The sequence below is a fragment of the Toxorhynchites rutilus genome, chromosome 3 (assembly GCF_029784135.1).
Source record: "Toxorhynchites rutilus septentrionalis strain SRP chromosome 3, ASM2978413v1, whole genome shotgun sequence".
In the NCBI taxonomy this organism is placed as follows: domain Eukaryota; kingdom Metazoa; phylum Arthropoda; class Insecta; order Diptera; family Culicidae; genus Toxorhynchites; species Toxorhynchites rutilus.
In genome coordinates this window covers 121,057,626-121,076,633 of record NC_073746.1, presented here as the reverse complement: position 1 = coordinate 121,076,633, position 19,008 = coordinate 121,057,626, and the positions used below count along the sequence as shown (strand labels likewise).

General features: G+C 38.1%; 1 protein-coding gene across 8 annotated transcripts in view; it reads right to left on the bottom strand.

Annotated features, from left to right (window-relative positions):
- LOC129776623 (receptor-type tyrosine-protein phosphatase-like N) overlaps positions 1-17,302 on the bottom strand; it is a 69,324-nt gene extending 52,022 nt beyond the window's left edge. For 2 of the 8 annotated variants that reach the window (XM_055782364.1, XM_055782363.1), the window contains exons 1-2: positions 16,619-16,991; positions 5,217-5,564 (exon numbers count right to left, since the gene is read on the bottom strand). In XM_055782364.1, the coding sequence (XP_055638339.1) occupies positions 5,217-5,373 (157 nt within the window). In that variant the 5' untranslated portion in view covers positions 5,374-5,564; positions 16,619-16,991. Of the gene's footprint in view, positions 1-5,216; positions 5,565-16,618; positions 17,078-17,160 lie in introns of those variants that run through there. The other 6 variants (XM_055782359.1, XM_055782358.1, XM_055782361.1 and 3 more) reach the window with 6 other exon arrangements.
- Between the last annotated feature and the right edge of the window lie 1,706 nt (positions 17,303-19,008).

The following is a 19,008-nucleotide window of genomic DNA, read 5'->3' as shown; positions in this document are numbered from 1 at the left end:
TTTTAGGGTGGTCCGAAAAATATTATGGTCCGAAAAATCAACTTTTTCCTCTTTTTTCCAAAAATGCGTTTTTTAAAAAATTCATAACTTCTGAACTATGATCGACATATCAAATTAAAGGAAATGAACAAATATTCTATCAAACTTGCAAGAACATGGATTTTGTTTCCCTTACTATTGCTTGTATTTTTTATGATTTTCATGGTCTCGGAACTAAGAGCGCTATATTTTTGTACAATTTTTATTTTACATAACCTATCTAAAAATCAGAGAGGAGTTTACGGTGTTACGATTCAGACGTTCGATATATACTTGAAGACGATCTGGTGTAGTGGTAACATCCATGCCTCTCACGCTAAAGGTCACAAGTTCAATTCTCACTCCCGACATTCTTCCAAAAATAGGAGTAAAAGTGACGAACCAGCCAAATGAGTTGGGATTTAATGGAACACTTTTCGAATTTGATTGAATTAAACACTTTATATTTACTTTGCAAAAAATGTGTGGGTATCACATTTTAACGCATTGTATTTTATTGCGACTTGGGAATTTTCTTTATTATACCTGGGAGAAATGGACGAAATGATTGTCGAATAATCAATGTTTTTTACATTTCCTTCCCAAATTATTATATCTCTTAGGTGTACACACTTCTCGGATTAGCTTGGTTGAATCTGATGAATTTCAGGAACTCAGTCTCAATTTCGACATACACACCGAAAACATACTGTTGGAATAATCAACGGTATCCAAGTAAACGATTAACAACATCCTGATTATGATCGAATGATGTTAGTAGAAGTTCTGCTAACTGACGGCATTGTAAGAAATCTTGAACGACAAATTTACATCCTCAAAATTGGAAGGGACATCAAACTTCAAAACTAAATGTAATTTAAATCAGTAGATTAATAATAGCAGAAAATCAGTAATTTATTCAGATTCGTTGATCCATTTTAGAGTTAAATTCCGACATATGTACATTAGAGTGCCAATGAATGTATGGGAAAGAATCCAAAAATGTCACCACCTCGGAAAAACACCCTATGCAAAATATCAACTCAATCAGACTTAAGAGAGAGTGGCGCAAAACAGTCAAAGTTTCTGTTTTTTGAAAATCGAAAAATCGTCCAAGGGGAGAGGGGAATAGGCAATCGGGGTTTTCGAAAAACAAAATTGATGCCAAATGTCTTAAAATTGCATGAAACGTCATGATCTAGTGTCATCTCTAAAAAGTCAGAAATCGGCACTCTGGGACTTAGTTTTTTTCGGATACGAAACGAAAAGTATGGTTTTGCGTGCAATGATTTTTCGTTTTCCAAAAAAACTCAAGTTTTTACATTTATGACAGCAGTAAATGAAGTCCGGATGAGCAAATATTTTGCATAGGGTATATTGTCGTGCAAATCAACGTTTCGTGGCAAGTTCCGAATGAAAAATCGAGATAACTATTTTTATTGGTACCCAAAACCATTATTTTCGTTTCATACTCAAAAAAAACCCCAGATTGCCGATTTTTGACAAAAACAAATTTCCGAGATGACACTAGATCTCGACGCTCCATGCAATTTTAAGACATTTGGCATAAATTTTTTTTTCGAAAACCCCGATTTCCTTTACTCCCCCCTTGGTGGATTTTTCGAAACACAACCGTTGACCGCTTTGCACTACTCTCCTTTAAGTCCGATTGAGCTGATATTTTGCATTGGGTGTTTTTCCGAGGTGATGAACATTTTTTATGGGATAACTTTTTGAAATTCGAGATGACAATTTTCATTGTCATCATTCATTTTCACCCTAATGTACTAAATACATACGACATACGGGACACTAGAACAACTAGTGAAAGCGTATGACTGTGACAATCCAAGTTTTACATTGAGTTGCCTATTGATCAGACAGCAATCCACACGAACGAACGAAGTCAGTGTCGATTTGTGCTCCATTCTTAATAGCCGGGATCCAAAACGATAAAAAGCAGATCAGCACAGGAGTACAAAATCTCATAAGATACGACCAGAGAGTTCTTTCAATAAAAAATCTGACTATAAGTTGCAAAACCGATAAAAATCTTCTTGGGAACGATTCACTTCGAGAATTCAACCGTTGTATTCAGCAGAAGACGCTTCTCCGAACTGTCATCACTTGTTCCAGGCGATGGTTTACAGATTTGTTGAACATCAATTCGTGACTTTCGTTGAGAAACAATAACCGATCAATCCATGGTTTTCTATGAAAAATGAAAGTTTGTGTCTTCGCAGAATCCACTCACCAGACAGAAAAGTGTGAAAAGCAGTAGCGTCGAATTTCGCTTGAAATTTCGTTTCCAAACTTTTATTTATAAGTCTGTAAGCCTTGGGCCTGACCGGCATGTGGTTCAACAAGACGATGTCTTTACATTGCACGTGAAACAATAGAACGATTGAGCGATAAGTTCGATGATCAATTATTCTCTCGTTTTGGACCTATAAATTTGGTGATTTCTCTGGACTATTTTTATGGGGTAACGTAAACTTTCTCGTCTAAACAGAAAAAACAGCAACGATTGAGAACCTGGATGACAACATCATATAAGTCACTTGTGGGATACCAGGCTAAGCGCTCGGAAAAATAATAAAAAATAATTTCTAGAATCATCTTAAGAGTAGTCACGTAATTGCACGTAATTATCATCAAGAGAAAAATTACAGACGCCTATATACCGATTTAAATAAAATTCTCACAAACTTTTTGCAATTTTTTTCTTCTTCACAGCGTTCAGTAAGCGACCAGTAGATGAAGCTAGGGGTGATTAGACTTACCCTTCATGCTGGGAACATAGTGGAGGAAATGTGTCGTGACGAGAGTGCCTGGAACGCAGGGAATAGTGCAATCGTCCACATCATTTCCGAGCTACAGCGATAGTGGAGGACCGACCAGCGTGCGGATAACGCCTGACTATAAAAGATGAACCACAGCGAGATGTGAAGCACCGGATAGTACCCCACGAGAGTGACCGTGACGGTGTGCGCGTTATGTTGGAGGGCACTACCTAATCGGCGCTCCGCTGGGAAGAGAAATCCTGCGAGGGTGACTGTGACGGGTTGCGCGTCAAGTTGGAGGGCAATTCCTAATCAGTACACGTCTCGACGGATAAGCGGAATCTGGCGAGAAGGAACGACAAAATGCTGGCAATGCCTCATGGTGGATTGAAAGGAAGGAAACTGCGAGGATTTCGACGGAGCGAGCGCCTAGGAGGGCGTCATCAAATCGGTGTGTACCTCACGAGAGTTGCTGTGACGGTGTGCGCGTTATGTTGGAGGGCACTACCTAATCGGCGCTCCGTTGGGAAGCGAAATCCTGCGAGGGCGGCTGTGACGGGGCGCGCGTCAAGTTGGAGAGCGCTTCCTAATCGGTACACGTCTCGACAGGTAAACGGATACTGTCGCGGAGAACAGAAAAAAACCTGCCTGGTAACGCCTGATCGTGGTCTGGATGGAGGAACACTGCGAACATTTCGAAGGAGCGAGCATCAAAGATGGCCATCATCAAACTGGTGCATACCCGGTGGACCTGTGACGAGAGTAGCTGTGACAAGAGTAGCTAGAGTAGTAGTAGTAGTAGTAGTAGTAGAGAAAGAGGGGAGGATCAACGCTAGTCAGCGTTGAAGACTCGTGAAGTGCATGAGCACAGTCGCCCCCTGGAGTAGTCGCCTAGAAGTGGTCCCAGGGGGAATGAGGCAACGAGTAGAGGGCTTGGTTTTAGTGGGTGAGAGCCCCACTCGACGTCTGGGTTAACCCTTTCCAGATAAGGCTGGTAGAGCGTTCCTCACCTCTATATAAAAAAAGGGGTGATTAGACGAGAAACAGAAAATTAAATTGTTGTGAAAGTTCGAAGGTCAAATAAAACAAAAGTGGGAATTGGAAAAAGTTTGAATGCAAAGAATAGTGAACGACGATGCAAAGGTTGGTTGATAAATGAAAAAAATGCGATTTTTTGATTATTTCGCATACCAGCCCTTTCCTTCTATGATTTTAATCCAATCCTGAATAACATCATTCAAATATTCGTTATTACAAATTATGTTATTACAGGAATGAAGCTTCGTATTTCAATGAAATGTTTTTTTAGTTTCCTTCTAATGACAATACAAATCAGTGTAGTTTTTTACATTCAAAAAATGTTGTGATTCAAAAAGTTCAATGGAATAGAAACTTCCTAATCAAAAATCATAACAAAATCACAAGACCAATAGATCCTTCTTCGTTGACAGAACTTCACACTCTTTTTCTATACCCTAGAAAACCGCGAAGCAAAAGATGCACCCCATGGAGCAAAAATTCCGAGTCGACAATCATCAGCATGCCTGCACGAGGGCGACGATGAGACTAACAGCCCCATTGCCACTCTAATAAGTTGGAATTACTGTCGAGATAGGATCCAATTATTCAAAACATTGCGAGAGCATTCCGAACTGGGATGAATAATTGATGAGAATTAACTCACCGCCCAGTGGTCGTTTCTGCTGCTGCTGCGGAAAATGACATGCAGGAAATTGCTCTTTGCGGTAAACGTAATAAAATCATTAGTCAATGTACCATTGTCTCTTGAAGGTTGCTATCCACAGATACAATTTACGGAATACGTGAAATTGAGATTATAAATCCAAACGACCTTGGGAAATCTCCCGTTTTCCATTCCCAAGTATTTCATTAGTAACATCAGTTGATCGTAATACAAAGTAAATGTGTTCTGAAATGTGTCGAAGAACTGAACATAAAAAATAAGTCGAGTTCTGAATGTTTTACGGGTGATCGAAGAGTTCCAATTGCAACAAATCCACGCACACAATCGGTCCTTTGAAAGTCCACGGAAAACATATTTCAAAATGTTTTTATGTAGCAAACCCATTGCGAAAACATCATAGCGAAGAATTGTAATATGCAACGTTTTCCTTTTGACTATTTACATTTCCTTTACGTCAAATAAACTTCGAGATAAGTTTTCAATTCCGTACCCTATTTGTTGGTCTCTTCTGGGATTGTTACAACAAACCAGAACGGATTCGCTAATGAAGCAAATATAAGAGATGCTGTATATTCATTCAATCATGGAGTTTCGTACAGACTTTCATTCATCGCCAATATGTTGAGTACAGAAATTCAATACAGCCTCTTCTGTACCATATTCCATACCGTAACGACAATAGAACCAGACACATGCAGACAGAGACTTACCAATGTTGCCCTCTGCCGAAACGCCCAGCTGAACACTACCTCCACTACTGGCAATGGCCAGAACCAGTGTTCCCAGCGCCAGCAGTTGTACTAGTTGCTGCCAAGTGTTTGTCCATATTGCTGCTACTGCTGTCGTCGATATGTCAATATTTGACATTGTGCTTTTATTACATCACTTTAAAGTTTTTTCCGTCCCCTCTCGCTCGCACGGGTTGAAATTTTCACTACCTCCGGTGTTTGGGGAAATTTTCTGGGGACCGACGCTGATGTGACTACTTCTACTGCTAGCTCTATTTAACAAGGCGATATTTGCCGCCGTCGCTGTTGCTGCTTCTACTTCCACTACTGCTGTTGAAGAAATGAAAAAAAAAACAAGGATAATTTGCTCAATGAGCATTTCATATCAATTCATATTTAAATTGTGTAAACAGAAATATTTTGTATTCTATACCATTGGCGTTTGAATTAATGTTTTACAATAATAAATAAATAGTTGCTTAATTTGATGATTAGTTTTACCCTGATTGACATACTAATTTCGCAGCACCAAATCCAATTTATCCTTCTCAAATGTCGCAGGTATATCATACAAAGAAGCACGTAACGTGAGTACAACCCATTGTGAAGCCATTATCTATCGTATCGCACGTTATTAATTTTGCTCCGGTTCTCATTGATCGATCAGCTGGACAAGTTGATACGAGAGAAGGAAAAAAAAAATGGCAAAACAAGGGAACATATCAGGGCACCGAACAGTACACCGCACCCTTCAACAAATCGAACCGTTGTACAATTTACCATGCGCCCACCCACTCACGTTCGAGAAGAGAAATTTTCTCCGCCAAGATGGGTTCGCACAAACACTCTTAACAACGAGGGTATCATATGAACACCACAACCGTACCATATATTATCATCTGGATCAAAATAATGTCCAGTCAACAGGTCGTTCCATCTCATGCACCACCACCACTCAGGTGCTGTTGGGGGAGTCCTGAGGCAACCAACCTTCGCACCGCAATACGCACGCCCCGAGCAACCGGACCAAAAGTGATGCCAGACTCGATGAAGCTGCAAACGATAACTTATGCTATCATCCATACTGCGCGATGAGGTTGCCAGTAGATAGATATTTTTAGTTTTTGGTGTAAGGAAAACTTTATTCCACGAAAAGAGAAATGGATCCGGCGGTTCGGATTCTGCTGTGTTGGGTTTATCATGGAATTATCCAATCGATGGGAGAGTGAATAAATTAATAGTTGCGATGATAATTTTATCATGTTCGAGGTGTTCTAAGACTGAATCATGACAATACCTGGTGTATTCTTAAGTACGAGACGCGATCGAGAAATTTTGAAATGAAAGAGTAAAAACCATATTTTCAATATGTTTCCCATGACGACTAATATACTTTTGCATGCATTCGAACCAACTTATGAAGAATTCCGAAAGTGAGCTAGTTTTTTATCTTTCGTCAAATTCTGTGGTATGTGTGGTATAAATGCGGTAAAAATCATTTTAATGGTGTTAAATTCTAGCAATAATGAATGTAATACTCATATCCATGAATTGGTCAATCTCACGATACGTTACATGACGGTGATTCAATCACCAAAAATTCTAGCAAAATTCCACCGCCTTCCAGATCTGAACGTCTTTCCATTAGAAGGAAAGTAAATCCCGTTCTTTAAGACTTTGAACTGATTGCGAGGTATTAGTTAAAATCATAATTATAACAATGAATTTATAACGACAATTTGTTTTTCTCGGGATTCTCAGATAATGCTTTTGATTACACTCGAATCTATAATGCGTGGTTCATAGGTTCGCATTTTATCTTTCGATTAGGAATAGACGAATTTCATGCCAACTTGACTGGCCGTTAGCAGCACCATCTCTAATAGCAGTGAAACGTTGGTCATTTAAGCAACTTTGCATACTTGAAATATTCGAAAAATAATTAGACAACTTTTTGCAAAAAGCCAAATTTTTTTCTTAAATTTTTACAAAAATTTATTACTTAAAAACTATCATACCTACAAAATTTATGTAAAAGGATGAAATGTAGGAAATCATTTAAATTTTTACGAAACACTACCAAAAAATTTCGCTGAAAAAAAAGTTATTTTGAAAATTAAAATTCATTTTTCTCAAAAACGTATTTTTTTTAATTCCCAAAAATTTATATATGGATAGCTCTTAACATTTCCAACAAGTCGTCCATATATCGAAAGATGGACTTTTAAAGGGAAAAAGTTTTTCTAACGACAACTTTTTTATATTTTCTTTGAAAAAATTCAACTAATCCTTATTTTGTTTAAAGTCGAGATAGCGATATAGTGTATTCGACAAAGTTTTAGATTTTTTTTAAAATGTGAACTTTTGTCGAAGATGTCAACTCTTGACATGTTTCCAAATAGAGAAAAGTTAGCAGAACACGTAAATTACTATAATTTATACATAAAAATGTTACGAATTGAACATTAATAGTATATTTTCAAAGAAAAAAATTAAAAATTTTTTGTTCGAAAAACTTTTTCCACGTAAATGCGCCCATCTTCCGATGTATGGAAAACTTGTTGGAAATTCCAAGGGCTATTTATATCTATTTTTTCAGAATTTTAAAAGCATATGTTTTCAAGAAAAATGAATTTAATTACATTTCTTTCTCTGACCATATTTTTGTAGATGTTATAGTTTTTAAATTAAGATTTTTCGAAAAAAAAAATTTTTAAAAATTTTAGTCAAAAATGTTATGTAGGAAATTATTTTGGTTTTCATTAAAAATTATCAAAAAAAAAATTTGGAAAAAAATTTCATTGAAAATAAAATATTTTAAAAATTCATATCCATTTTTCTCGAAAACATATGCTTTCAAAATTCTGAAAGAAATAGATATGAAACGCCCTTAAAATTCCCAACAAGTTTTCCATACATCGGACGATGGACACATTTACATGAAAAAAGTTTTTCGAACAACAACTTTTTCATGTTTTTCTTTGAAAAAATGCTATTAATGTTCAAATCGTAACATTTTTTTTTGTATAAATTATAGCATTTTAAATACTCTGCTAACTTTTCTCTATTTAGAAACATGTCAAGAACATGTCAAACGTGAGAATTTACACACAAAAATGTTACGAGCAAAACATTATTTTTTTTAAGAATCTTCATACAAAAATGACATATATTCCAAAAACTATAAATAATAGAAAGTTGATGTCTTCGACTAAAGTTTATATTTTAACAAGAACTAAAAATTTGTCAAATACACTATATCGCTATCTTGACTTTAAACGAAATTAAGATAAGTTGTATTTTTTTCAAAGAAAACATGAAGAAGTTTCCTTTAAAAGTGCCCATCTTCCGATGTATGGACGACTTGTTGGAAATTTTAAGGGCTATTCATATTCATATTTTTGGGAATTTTAAAAAATACGTTTTTGAGAAAAATGAATTTTAATTTTTAAAATAACTTTTTTGTCAGCGAAATTTTTTTCCACAATTTTTTTTCGTAATTTTTTATGAAAATTTCAACAGTTTCTTACATTTCATCCTTTGACAAGAATTTTTTAGGTATCTTACTTTTTAAGTTATACATTTTTGTAAAAAAATAAGAAAAAAAAGTAGTCTGATTGTTTTTCGAATATTTCAAGTATGCAAAGTTGCTTAAATGACCCATGTCTTTACAACCACAACGTTTCACTACTATCTGAGATGGTGCTGCCAACTCCTAAGACGAATTGGCATGAAGTTCGTCAATAGTAATAGAAATACACTTAAATATGTTGTAAACATATCTGATATCGAAATAAGCCAAATCCGTTGCTTAAAGTTGGCGATTTCAAGATGTAATTTGTCTCGGTATTTTGTTTTGGCAATTTGAATGACCTGTTGGTCCATGGGCTGTAGTAAAGAGGTTACGTTTGGTGGTAGAAACTTTACCTCTATCAAACCGTCATCAGCAATCAGCTGATGTTGGAAATGATGGGCCGTACAATTGTCAAAAAGGAGAACGGCCTTTCGTTCGATTCCCAGTCTACAGGAAAATTTTCGAATATTTGGTAGAAGAGACTCGTGAAACGTCGTTCATGCATTTTTTGAAGCGGCATATTCAACAGTTATTCTATATTTTGCCATCTTTAGCCCCGGAGCAGTAGATTCTTCAGTGTATACCATAGTGTATCCAAGGAGGGCAAAAACTAAAATATTCACGTCATGTAATTTTTTATTGATCCCTAAATATTTTTAACCACCAAAAAGTTTAAAAAAAACTTTGAAAAAACGGTCGTTTTTGGCACGGTTCGATTTTGGCAAGACAAAATATTCGGGCGTGTTGCCAAAATCGAACGGGGTCTGTATTTGGTAAATTCATGAGAATTTATGAAATGTCGTAGAATTCTCTGCATTCCTCTCGAGTAAATGTCGGACTAACATTCCTTTCCCTTTTTTTATTGTATGGGTAAAAATTAATTAAATTTCGTTTATAACTAGTTTAGAGTGTAATGTGCCGCGAAGCAGTTTAGAATCGATAACTCGACCGTGTCCCGTGTGGTGAAATCGTTCAAGGAGATCCGGACAAACTAGCGGCAAACTAGTAGTTGAAGGCGACCGACCCCATGAAGGCTAGGGAGGTTAGGGATTACTTTAAGCGCAATCCGAACCTTTCTGTTCGGAACTTGACAAGAAGGTTAATTCTTCCGTCTGGTTCGTCCAGCAGACATAGAAGCGGGCCGGACATCATGTCTTCAAGATTAGGGAGGCGCCTAACCGAATCGATAAACAGAATACGGTGACCAAATTCCGCGCCAGGAAGCTGTACCGCTAGTGATTGCTGCAACCAAAATACATCGTAATGGATGACGCGACGTACAATTAAGCGGACGCCAAGCAGATTACCGACCTGGAGTTTTTCGATGTCCCGCCGAGATGCTCCTTGAGGATTCGCCAAATAATTGAGCGCTACTTGATGGGATCGCCCAATCCGACGAGCAATTTCTCCGATACCAACATGTTCTTTGAAAAATGCACCGGTTTGTCCTTTTTCTCTCTCCGTGAGCACTTTTCCCTTCGGTATTTTCCAGATTTATTGATCAAAACAACTAAGACAACGAAAAATGTAACTGGTCTTATAGAAATTTGACACTTGAAAAATACAAAAACATTTGTTCACGTTCAGCGCTTGCACACACACATATGAAAAACATACAGTGTATGGTAGATACCAATACCAATATACAAAAACATGAATTGAAGGGCTGTTTGTTAACAATGACACAAAGCAGCAAAATCATCACCTGGTCATTTAGAAGTTGGACAGAGTGTAGACGGCAGCGGTAATGAGTCCGAATGTCCGAGAATTCAGTTTAGTTTTTCAAATTGGCCTTTTTCTAGGCTAGATGCGGTTGAACTGAGAAAATTCAAAGCCTCTATTATTCAAAACATCAACATCATCGTCACAAATAAGTCACAGCATTTTCAAAATAACTCTTTAGAGCAAATTTTTGGTGGCCCTAAAAAGGCCGATGAGTTTACTTGGGCAGCTGAAGATGGTTTCCATTTATTCGGTACAAAATCGTTTTAATACATTTCTTTTTTTATGCACATTAATTACTCATACATTTAACTAGCTATACGCGCAGTAAAATTCCACGAAAAGTTTTTTGGCTAATTATTTTACTCTAGAAGATGTAAAAATCTCAATTTGAGGCATTGCAAAATTGAGTGTACACCTTGAATTTTTCCAAACAAACACACCTTGTGAGTGAGATCATTGCAAATTAGCGTACTTTTTTCGTCAATATGTAATGTCAACACCCAACCACTGCTTGGGCAGTGTTGGTTTTTTTAAGTTTTAAAACGTTCTTATCAAAATGGCAAATAAGAGGAAAGAAATTAAACTGTTACACGTACAATGACAACAAGTAAGACTTCTCCAGGAAAGACATTGCGGGAAACAGCAGCTCCTGTCGAAAGAATCCAGTCTACAGTAAAGGGAATCATAAACAGATGAAAATACGAGGGAGCCATGGGAAACCTCTCGGGTAGAGAACATAAACGGATCTTGTCTTCTGATGATGAATGGGTGATTCTGCGAACATTTAAGAAGAACCCTAAAACAAATATTCCTAAATTGACTACCAAAGCAGTGAGCACAATTGGAAGACCTGTCAGCGTAGACACCGTCCGGAGAGCAGCATACAGGAACAATGTGGGAGGTCGTGTTGCCCGTGAAAAGTCTTTCATCTCAAAGGAGAATATGAAAACACGACTGCAGTTTGCTAAGGCATATGTAAACAGACCTAAGGAGTTCCGGAACAAGGTCCTTTATACGAATGAGACGATAATCAATCTCTTTGAATCGGAAGAAAGACAGATGATGTGGAGGAAACCAGGATCGGGCCTTCAAGTTCAGCATTTGGGTCACATAGTAAAACACGACGCGGCAGTCAGCTAATGTATGTTACAGTTGTGGCTTCTGGAACTGGAATCATGGAGTTTACCGATTCGGCGATAGACAAGATGTCTTAATTGAACATCCTGAAACATAACCTGCAATCTTCCATGCAGAAATTGGGACTACTACTTTCAAAAGTATGATGACCTGAAGTAAACTGATCGCATTGTACGGAAATACCTGCTCTATAATGTAACATTCGAGAAAATCTTAACAGCCGATGTTTAAGAGGATTAGATCAGATATGCACGTCGCTTTGGTGATGTCTTTTCGTGAAAAAGGATTATTGGCAGCTTCCCGGACACGAGTTCTATGAAGCCACTGGTTGTGGTGATGTCCCTAGTAACCTTAAATTCGTTTTTGCCGAAAAATCGAGCGGAACGATATGTGCAGCTGCGGACAAAAAAACAGTTTTCCGTCAAAAACATGACTATGACTTCTAAAATGTACCAGCAGGAGTGCCTGAAAAAACGTATTCTTCCGTACATTGATGCGCACACCTGTAAAGTTTTGCCTGGCTTGGTAAACCGATGTTGGAAACATTTTATTACCGACATGTAAAAAATTTGCTTACTGACATGTAAAATTTGGTAACTTGAATAAACCAGTTTTATCATTGTTGTATACTACCAGTTTTAGTAAACTGGTCACATAAATTCCATCAAAGTAGTGCCAGAGGGCGGCGGAAGAGGGATACCGTCAGTTTCCCCTTTTCTGCTCAGTATCCATAGAACACATTGTGTTCGGTGCAAACTCAACTCAGCTTTTACAGCATACACACAGAAAACTCAAAAGATGATAAAAGTATATATAACCTTATTGGAATATAGCAGTCAAGTCAATGTAAATGAAATCGCTTTCCATACACAATATCATTGATTGGTAATTGTTGACCATTGAGCATATGTAATAAACCGATTTCATATTTGCGTTTCAGGTGCTCATTGCTGTGGATTTGAATTTTGAATGCATGGCTGTTGTGAAATAGCATACACAATGCTATTCAAATACTTTTTTTCAGTTATCAGCCCTCCGATTGCACAGTAAAATTTAAAGAGCATTAAATCTGCAATTGGCAGTGGAATAACCATGGGACTCGATCGAGCGTAATGGTTAACATCTGTACTTTTCAGGCTAAAGGTGGGAGGTCATTTCCCATCAACCTCCTCGAAGCATGGCAACAGCTCCGATGAGTTTGCGTAGCGCATACCTTCATGACCTTGAATTTAAAATGAAACATGAGAAATGCATTGGGGAAACCATTTCCAGCTAATGTATGAACTTTAAATCGCAAGATATCTGGGAATTTTGGACATTTTGCGATCATTATGCTGAAAACTGTTCAGTGTTGCAGAATTTTTAGCGTTAAAACAAACAAAAGTTATTGTGTCCGAAAGAGTGGAAAGATTTTCCATTTTTTTGTTACCAGGTACAATGCGTTCGTTAGCGAAACCCAACGAACCGCGGATTGCTGAATGAGATTCCGCTAGCCGAGTCCGTCGGCGAAGTAGCTACACGTATCCCTAACGTTCTCCCCATGGTAACCTGTTAAATGACCACATGCAAGCTATATGATAATGGATAGATAATAAGGTACAGGGCGGACTCGATTCTATACAGTTTCGGATTTATTTTCACTGTATATAATCGAATCCTGTATATAATCGAGTAAAAAAATTTTGTTTTAATCGTTTCTTATGCATATATTTTTAGTTTTTTGAATATAAAAGAAGAATTTTATTTTTGATTCAGCCCCTTAAAGTCATAAAATAACTTTCTCATATAAAAAATCCGGATTCTTTCGGGAGGTGATAGAGGATCATATTTGATGAAAAAAATCCTTCTGCGCGTATGTTCAAATTTCGACAATGACAGAGTTATACAACTTTTTGTTTGTTTCGGACTCTGTTGCCTCACATTAAAACATTGCACTACATTAAACTACACTAAAAAGTACTTTAGAGAAGATGATTCTGTTGTTTCCATTAGAAAGATGAGAAAACTTAGTACAGGATATAGTTTTTTTTTATTAATAAATCGTTTATTTTTACGGGCTCAGTTACATAAGTTTAAAGGAGCCAAACTCCTATATGTATTGTTAAAAGTATATGTAAACATTTTTCATTAATTCTAATGTTAATGAAGTAGAGAACCGATTATTCGCGGTTTGCTCGAGTTTAGAAGCGTAAACATTTTTTTTCAGGAAAAGGGAGGGGTATAAGAATATGTTGACAATGTTCACACTCACATTCATCATACTCAATTCTTAATCCTATCTTATATCTAATATGTATTTACATTTCACCTTATTCTATTGTTAGTAAGAAGGAATTTGATTTCTCGCGAAGGAAAAGGAAAAGGAGAATATAAGGATATGAGGACAATCATACACGAAGATCGATAGCTTTTAGGAAGACATATATTTGGGACATGTTCAAGGTCTAACCGAGCCAACCGGCACATTGGGCTGCCTTCCTCTGGCCCGGAGAGAGTTCTCTAAATTCGATCTGGCAACAAGATATACCTCGCACGACCAAAAAATGTGTTCGATGTCGTGGTAACCTTGACCACAAGCACAGATATTGCCATCGGCAAGATTAAAACGAAAGAGTAACGCGTCTAACGAACAGTGATTGGACATGAGTCGAGAGAAGGTGCGAATAAAGTCCCGACTCAAGTCCAGACTTTTGAACCATGGTTTGAGGCTAACCTTAGGGATAATCGAGTGGAACCACCGGCCCAATTCATCTTCGTTCCACTTGCGTTGCCAGTTAGCGATGGTATTTTTACGAACTAAAGAATAAAATTCATTGAAGGCGATTTGACGCTGATAAATATCGCCTTCAATTGCACCTACCTTTGCCAATGAGTCAGTCCTCTCATTACCCGGAATTGAGAAATGTGAAGGGACCCAGACAAAGGTAATGACATAACAGCGTCTGGATAAAGCACTCAAAATTTCTCGTATTCTCTCAAGGAAGTACGGCGAGTGCTTTTCCGGCCTCACTGAACGAATAGTTTCGACAGAGCTAAGACTATCCGTTACAATGTAATAGTGTTCAACAGGTCGTGAGGCGACGCTGTCCAGCGCCCAGTGTATTGCTGCCAATACAGCAATATACACTGAGCAAGGATTCTGAAGACTGTGGGAGGTGCTAAAAAATTCGTTGAACACTCCAAATCCTGTGGACCCATTCATAGAGGACCCATCAGTAAAGTACATATTATCTCAATTGATACGCCCATACTTTGCATTGAAGATCGTAGGGACGATCCCCGATCGATGATAATCTGGAATTCCATGGATTTTCTCCTTCATGAACATGAACAGATCAGAGGAATTGATGTAGTCAGGAAAACAAACACGGTTGGGAATATATGAAGAAGGATCAACCTGCATGGAGATGAATTCATGATATGAAGTCATGAATCCAGAATGAAAATTTAGCCCGATCAGCTGCTCAAAATTTCCGATCATCAATGGGTTACACCGGATGAGGAACCGAAGAGATAATAAATTGAAGCGATCTTTTAGTGGGAGTACGCCTGCCAAAACCTCATGGTATGCGTTGAGGGCATACATCCCAACGCAATACGGAGACAAAGATACTGAATTCACTCGAGTTTAATGAGGTGTGTTTTGGCAGCTGATTGAAAAGGATATAGTTGTGGAACATCTAAATTAGAAGATTTAAATGACATTATGGAAGTGAAAAACTTCAAAGTTAGTAATTTTATCCTAAAAATTCATATTGAACTTGATTGTTTCTATCAATTGGATTAAAGCTCTCTAATCGCTCTATAATTTGTTCTTTGACACCCAACTTCTATCTTTCTTAATTTCGCTGCAATATCGATATAAACAATTCCTAGTGGAAATTCAAACAAAGTCTTCGAAAATCACGATTTTAACCCCACACAAATATAAAAGCCACTTAAATTTCACCTTAACGTTGAAAGGTAATATTTTTTCGTGAAACAAGTCATATTTGAAGTATAAAAAAAATATTTTGTTTCAAACTGTATATAAACGAGTCTAAAATTGTATATTATCGAATCACATATAATCGAGTCTGTATATAACCGAGTCCGACCTGTATATTCAGTTAACCGCATACGGCACAAATTATTAAGGCCGTTTACTAGAAATATGGTAATTAAACCGACCCAAATTAAAAATACATGTTAGCCGTTCAATGACAATAATTCAAAATTTCCTGATTTCCTATGTATAATTTAATAATTGGTTACAGCTCGACTGTTTTCCGATCGCCCTGAAATGAAACGTCATTTGAACCAACCGACGGGCGCCTAGTTGGGAAACGAACTTGGTGAAAAATTTATTTTGTATAGAAATTATATTCAACAGATTTGTCCGTGCTCAAGTTACAAGAATTTACTTGAACCGATCAAACGATTGAGTGGTTCTCGTAATTGTAAGACATGACACGTATTAGAATGTTTTTTACAGGCAAATGCCATATGCTAATCTTACGTCTTGTCTCCGATAGTTCATTTTATAATAAGACGCCTACGAAATTCCTCCATCACCTCGGTTCGACGCAATAACATCTACTCGCAACTTAACAACAATCAACAATCAATTCGAAGAAGTAACAGAGTGGAAAATCTACCGATCAATTTCTTTCATTTCTAATCTAATCCTTCGATTCGTATTAATTCCAAGCTTTCTTGTCCTGTTTCCGGATACCATTACATTGCCCGCACCGAATCTCGAGGCAAAAAGTAACGCCTACTCTCAGAGGATCCTGACACTACAACTCCATTATCACGAATCCGATTGCTGGCAGATGTTGGTATTCTTTCAATGGCAAACCCGCTTCATTTACCGACAATCAGTTCAACGGAGCATGATTTCAGTAATTCTCGATAATTACGTTCGATTTAGGCTACTGACAGATATTTTCGCTTCATAGCTACTTACTCAAAACAGACTACGGCCGGGTCGTGTTCAAGGGGGAGATCCAGCTCGTCCCTAGCAAAACTAGAGGACTTAGCAGGAATCCATTAATGCCCTCTTCATCGCTGGAAATTAACACTTTTCCAGCCAGCCACTGTAATACACGTTCCCGGGGAACAACCCCCGCCGCGAAATCTTCACTGCACCTCTCGGATACCGTTTCTTGTCGTTTGTTCCTAGTAACTTAGAAAACGCACATGAAGGAAACTGAAAAATCAAAAAACAGTGGAAAATTTTGCAGGTGAAACCTGAAACAATATGTTTTGCCTGCTGCTTTTCACTGCACCTTTCTGGATGAAGAATCTGCTCAAGACTGAACGTCTGCTTCCGAAGAGACAATCCACAGTATAATAGATAAGGACTTGGAGGCTGACGCGAGAGCTGTGCTCAGAGAAGAGCCTACAGAGGAGAAACTCGATCTAAAAATCTCCTGGCGAAAATGGTAAATACTGGAGATATCAACCCTGCTGTTTTCCACTGCTTGCAGAAAAATCTGGAGAACATACCTATCACTATCAACAACACTATCCCTTCTGGATCGCCTGAATTAATCCGAACACAAACAGTAATTGACTAAATCCACCAAATACTACCACACAGATTCCGCTCACTATGACGTACGTCCAAATTTCAGCCGAACATCACACAAATATTGAATGAAGCTCACGAGCTTACGAGCAAAGCTTGTCTACAAGCAAGTGCGTGGGTGCTTGCCTCGAATGTTTGAAACACTCTGTTGCGCTTTCCCGGTCCTTTTCCCCGTCAGCCTGTCGCACAATCGATAGATCGATACAGCTTCACACACAACCACACACACACACACACACACTTTTCCTCTCACCACGCATGCGTCCTTTTTTCCTCGGCGAAAAAGCACAAGAAAACTGCTCTTCATTCAGCCTACACTATTCTGTGCTATCAAATGCCAGCACACATATGGAAAGCAGGAAAGGCAAGAAAAACAGACACATCGGTATCGTGGGTTGACGTAGGTGCGCTATGGTGTTCCCACATGCAAAGAAGCGCATTTTCCAAGCTTACCCCCATGGGTTGACCATGTTCAGCAGTTACGAAGGGCTACGGCTGCTCGTGTCCGCACTCACGCCCATGGATGCAAAACTCACAATTCCACACTTCCATCTGCGTCGTTCGTCTCCGTCAGCTTCCAGGCTGGCAACGGAACCTTGGGTGCACATGATGAATGACCCCTCGCCAAATGCACCCCATCCAAACTCCGTTAGTACTAGATATCCCGAAACCGTTAACAAACAATATGCGAATCAATCATCGCGTTGAGGTGCTGCCTTTGCCTTCGATAGGTACAGGAGACAGCAGCTGCAAACGATTAGAGGTAAAAAGTGCAGATACCGTGATATTAAAGAGGATTATTGCTTCCGAGCGATTGGAGAGATTAAACGAATGGGTCGCTGATTCGTAGAAGAAGTAATAAACAACCGTGGAGAGATTTAACAAAGGGAGTGGCGGATACTTCAACATGAACCTGGAATGGTGTGCTTTTGAATCATTTCTCTTCATTCATCATCATATCCTGTTATCTTCAGTACGAGTTTATAATTTTGAACACATGCTGAAAGTTCATAGCAGATTCGTAGGATATTCCGGACAATAGACATTTATTTGATTTGAACTAACTTCCTAGGGACTATACATTTTCGTATGGAACCAGGAACCTAGTTGCTATTCAGTCCAAATTCTACATAACAGTTCAGCTGAAAAGTTCATAAGGTTGACTTCTAGATGGCGCCTCTTGCGAAAATTTACTTGACTATCACAAAGCACCATCTTTTAATGGATACGTGTCAAAGTTTGGTAGTAATCGGTCAATTGGTTCGTGTGTTACAGCATTGAGAGTGAAGCAACTTTTATTATTGTGAAAAAAATGGGAAAATCCGAATTTCGGGTATTGATAAAGCATTGTGCTTCGACATGTTTCCGCATCCACCGTTTTCTCCAGATCTGGCCCCCAGCGACCTGAATAGAATGCTCGCTGGCAAGAAATTTAAGATCGATGATGAAGTGATAACCGACACTGAGGCCTGATTTTGAGGAAAATCCGAAAGAGTACTATAAAAATGGAATCGAAAAGCTGCAAGATCGCTATAATCGCTGTATCGACCTCGAAGGCATTTATGTTGAATGATAAAATTGAATTTTGCAAAAAAAAAATAGTTTTACTGGTGGTGGGGGCTGTAGGCCAAGTCCTTTTGAGAGCGAGACATTTTTCAGTAGATTACAGTGGTCTTCATGATCTGATTAGAGAACGCTAAAAATTCAAGAAACCGTTGTTTCAATGTTAAACAACATCTGCCATTAGGTTCCGTACAGTATCCTCA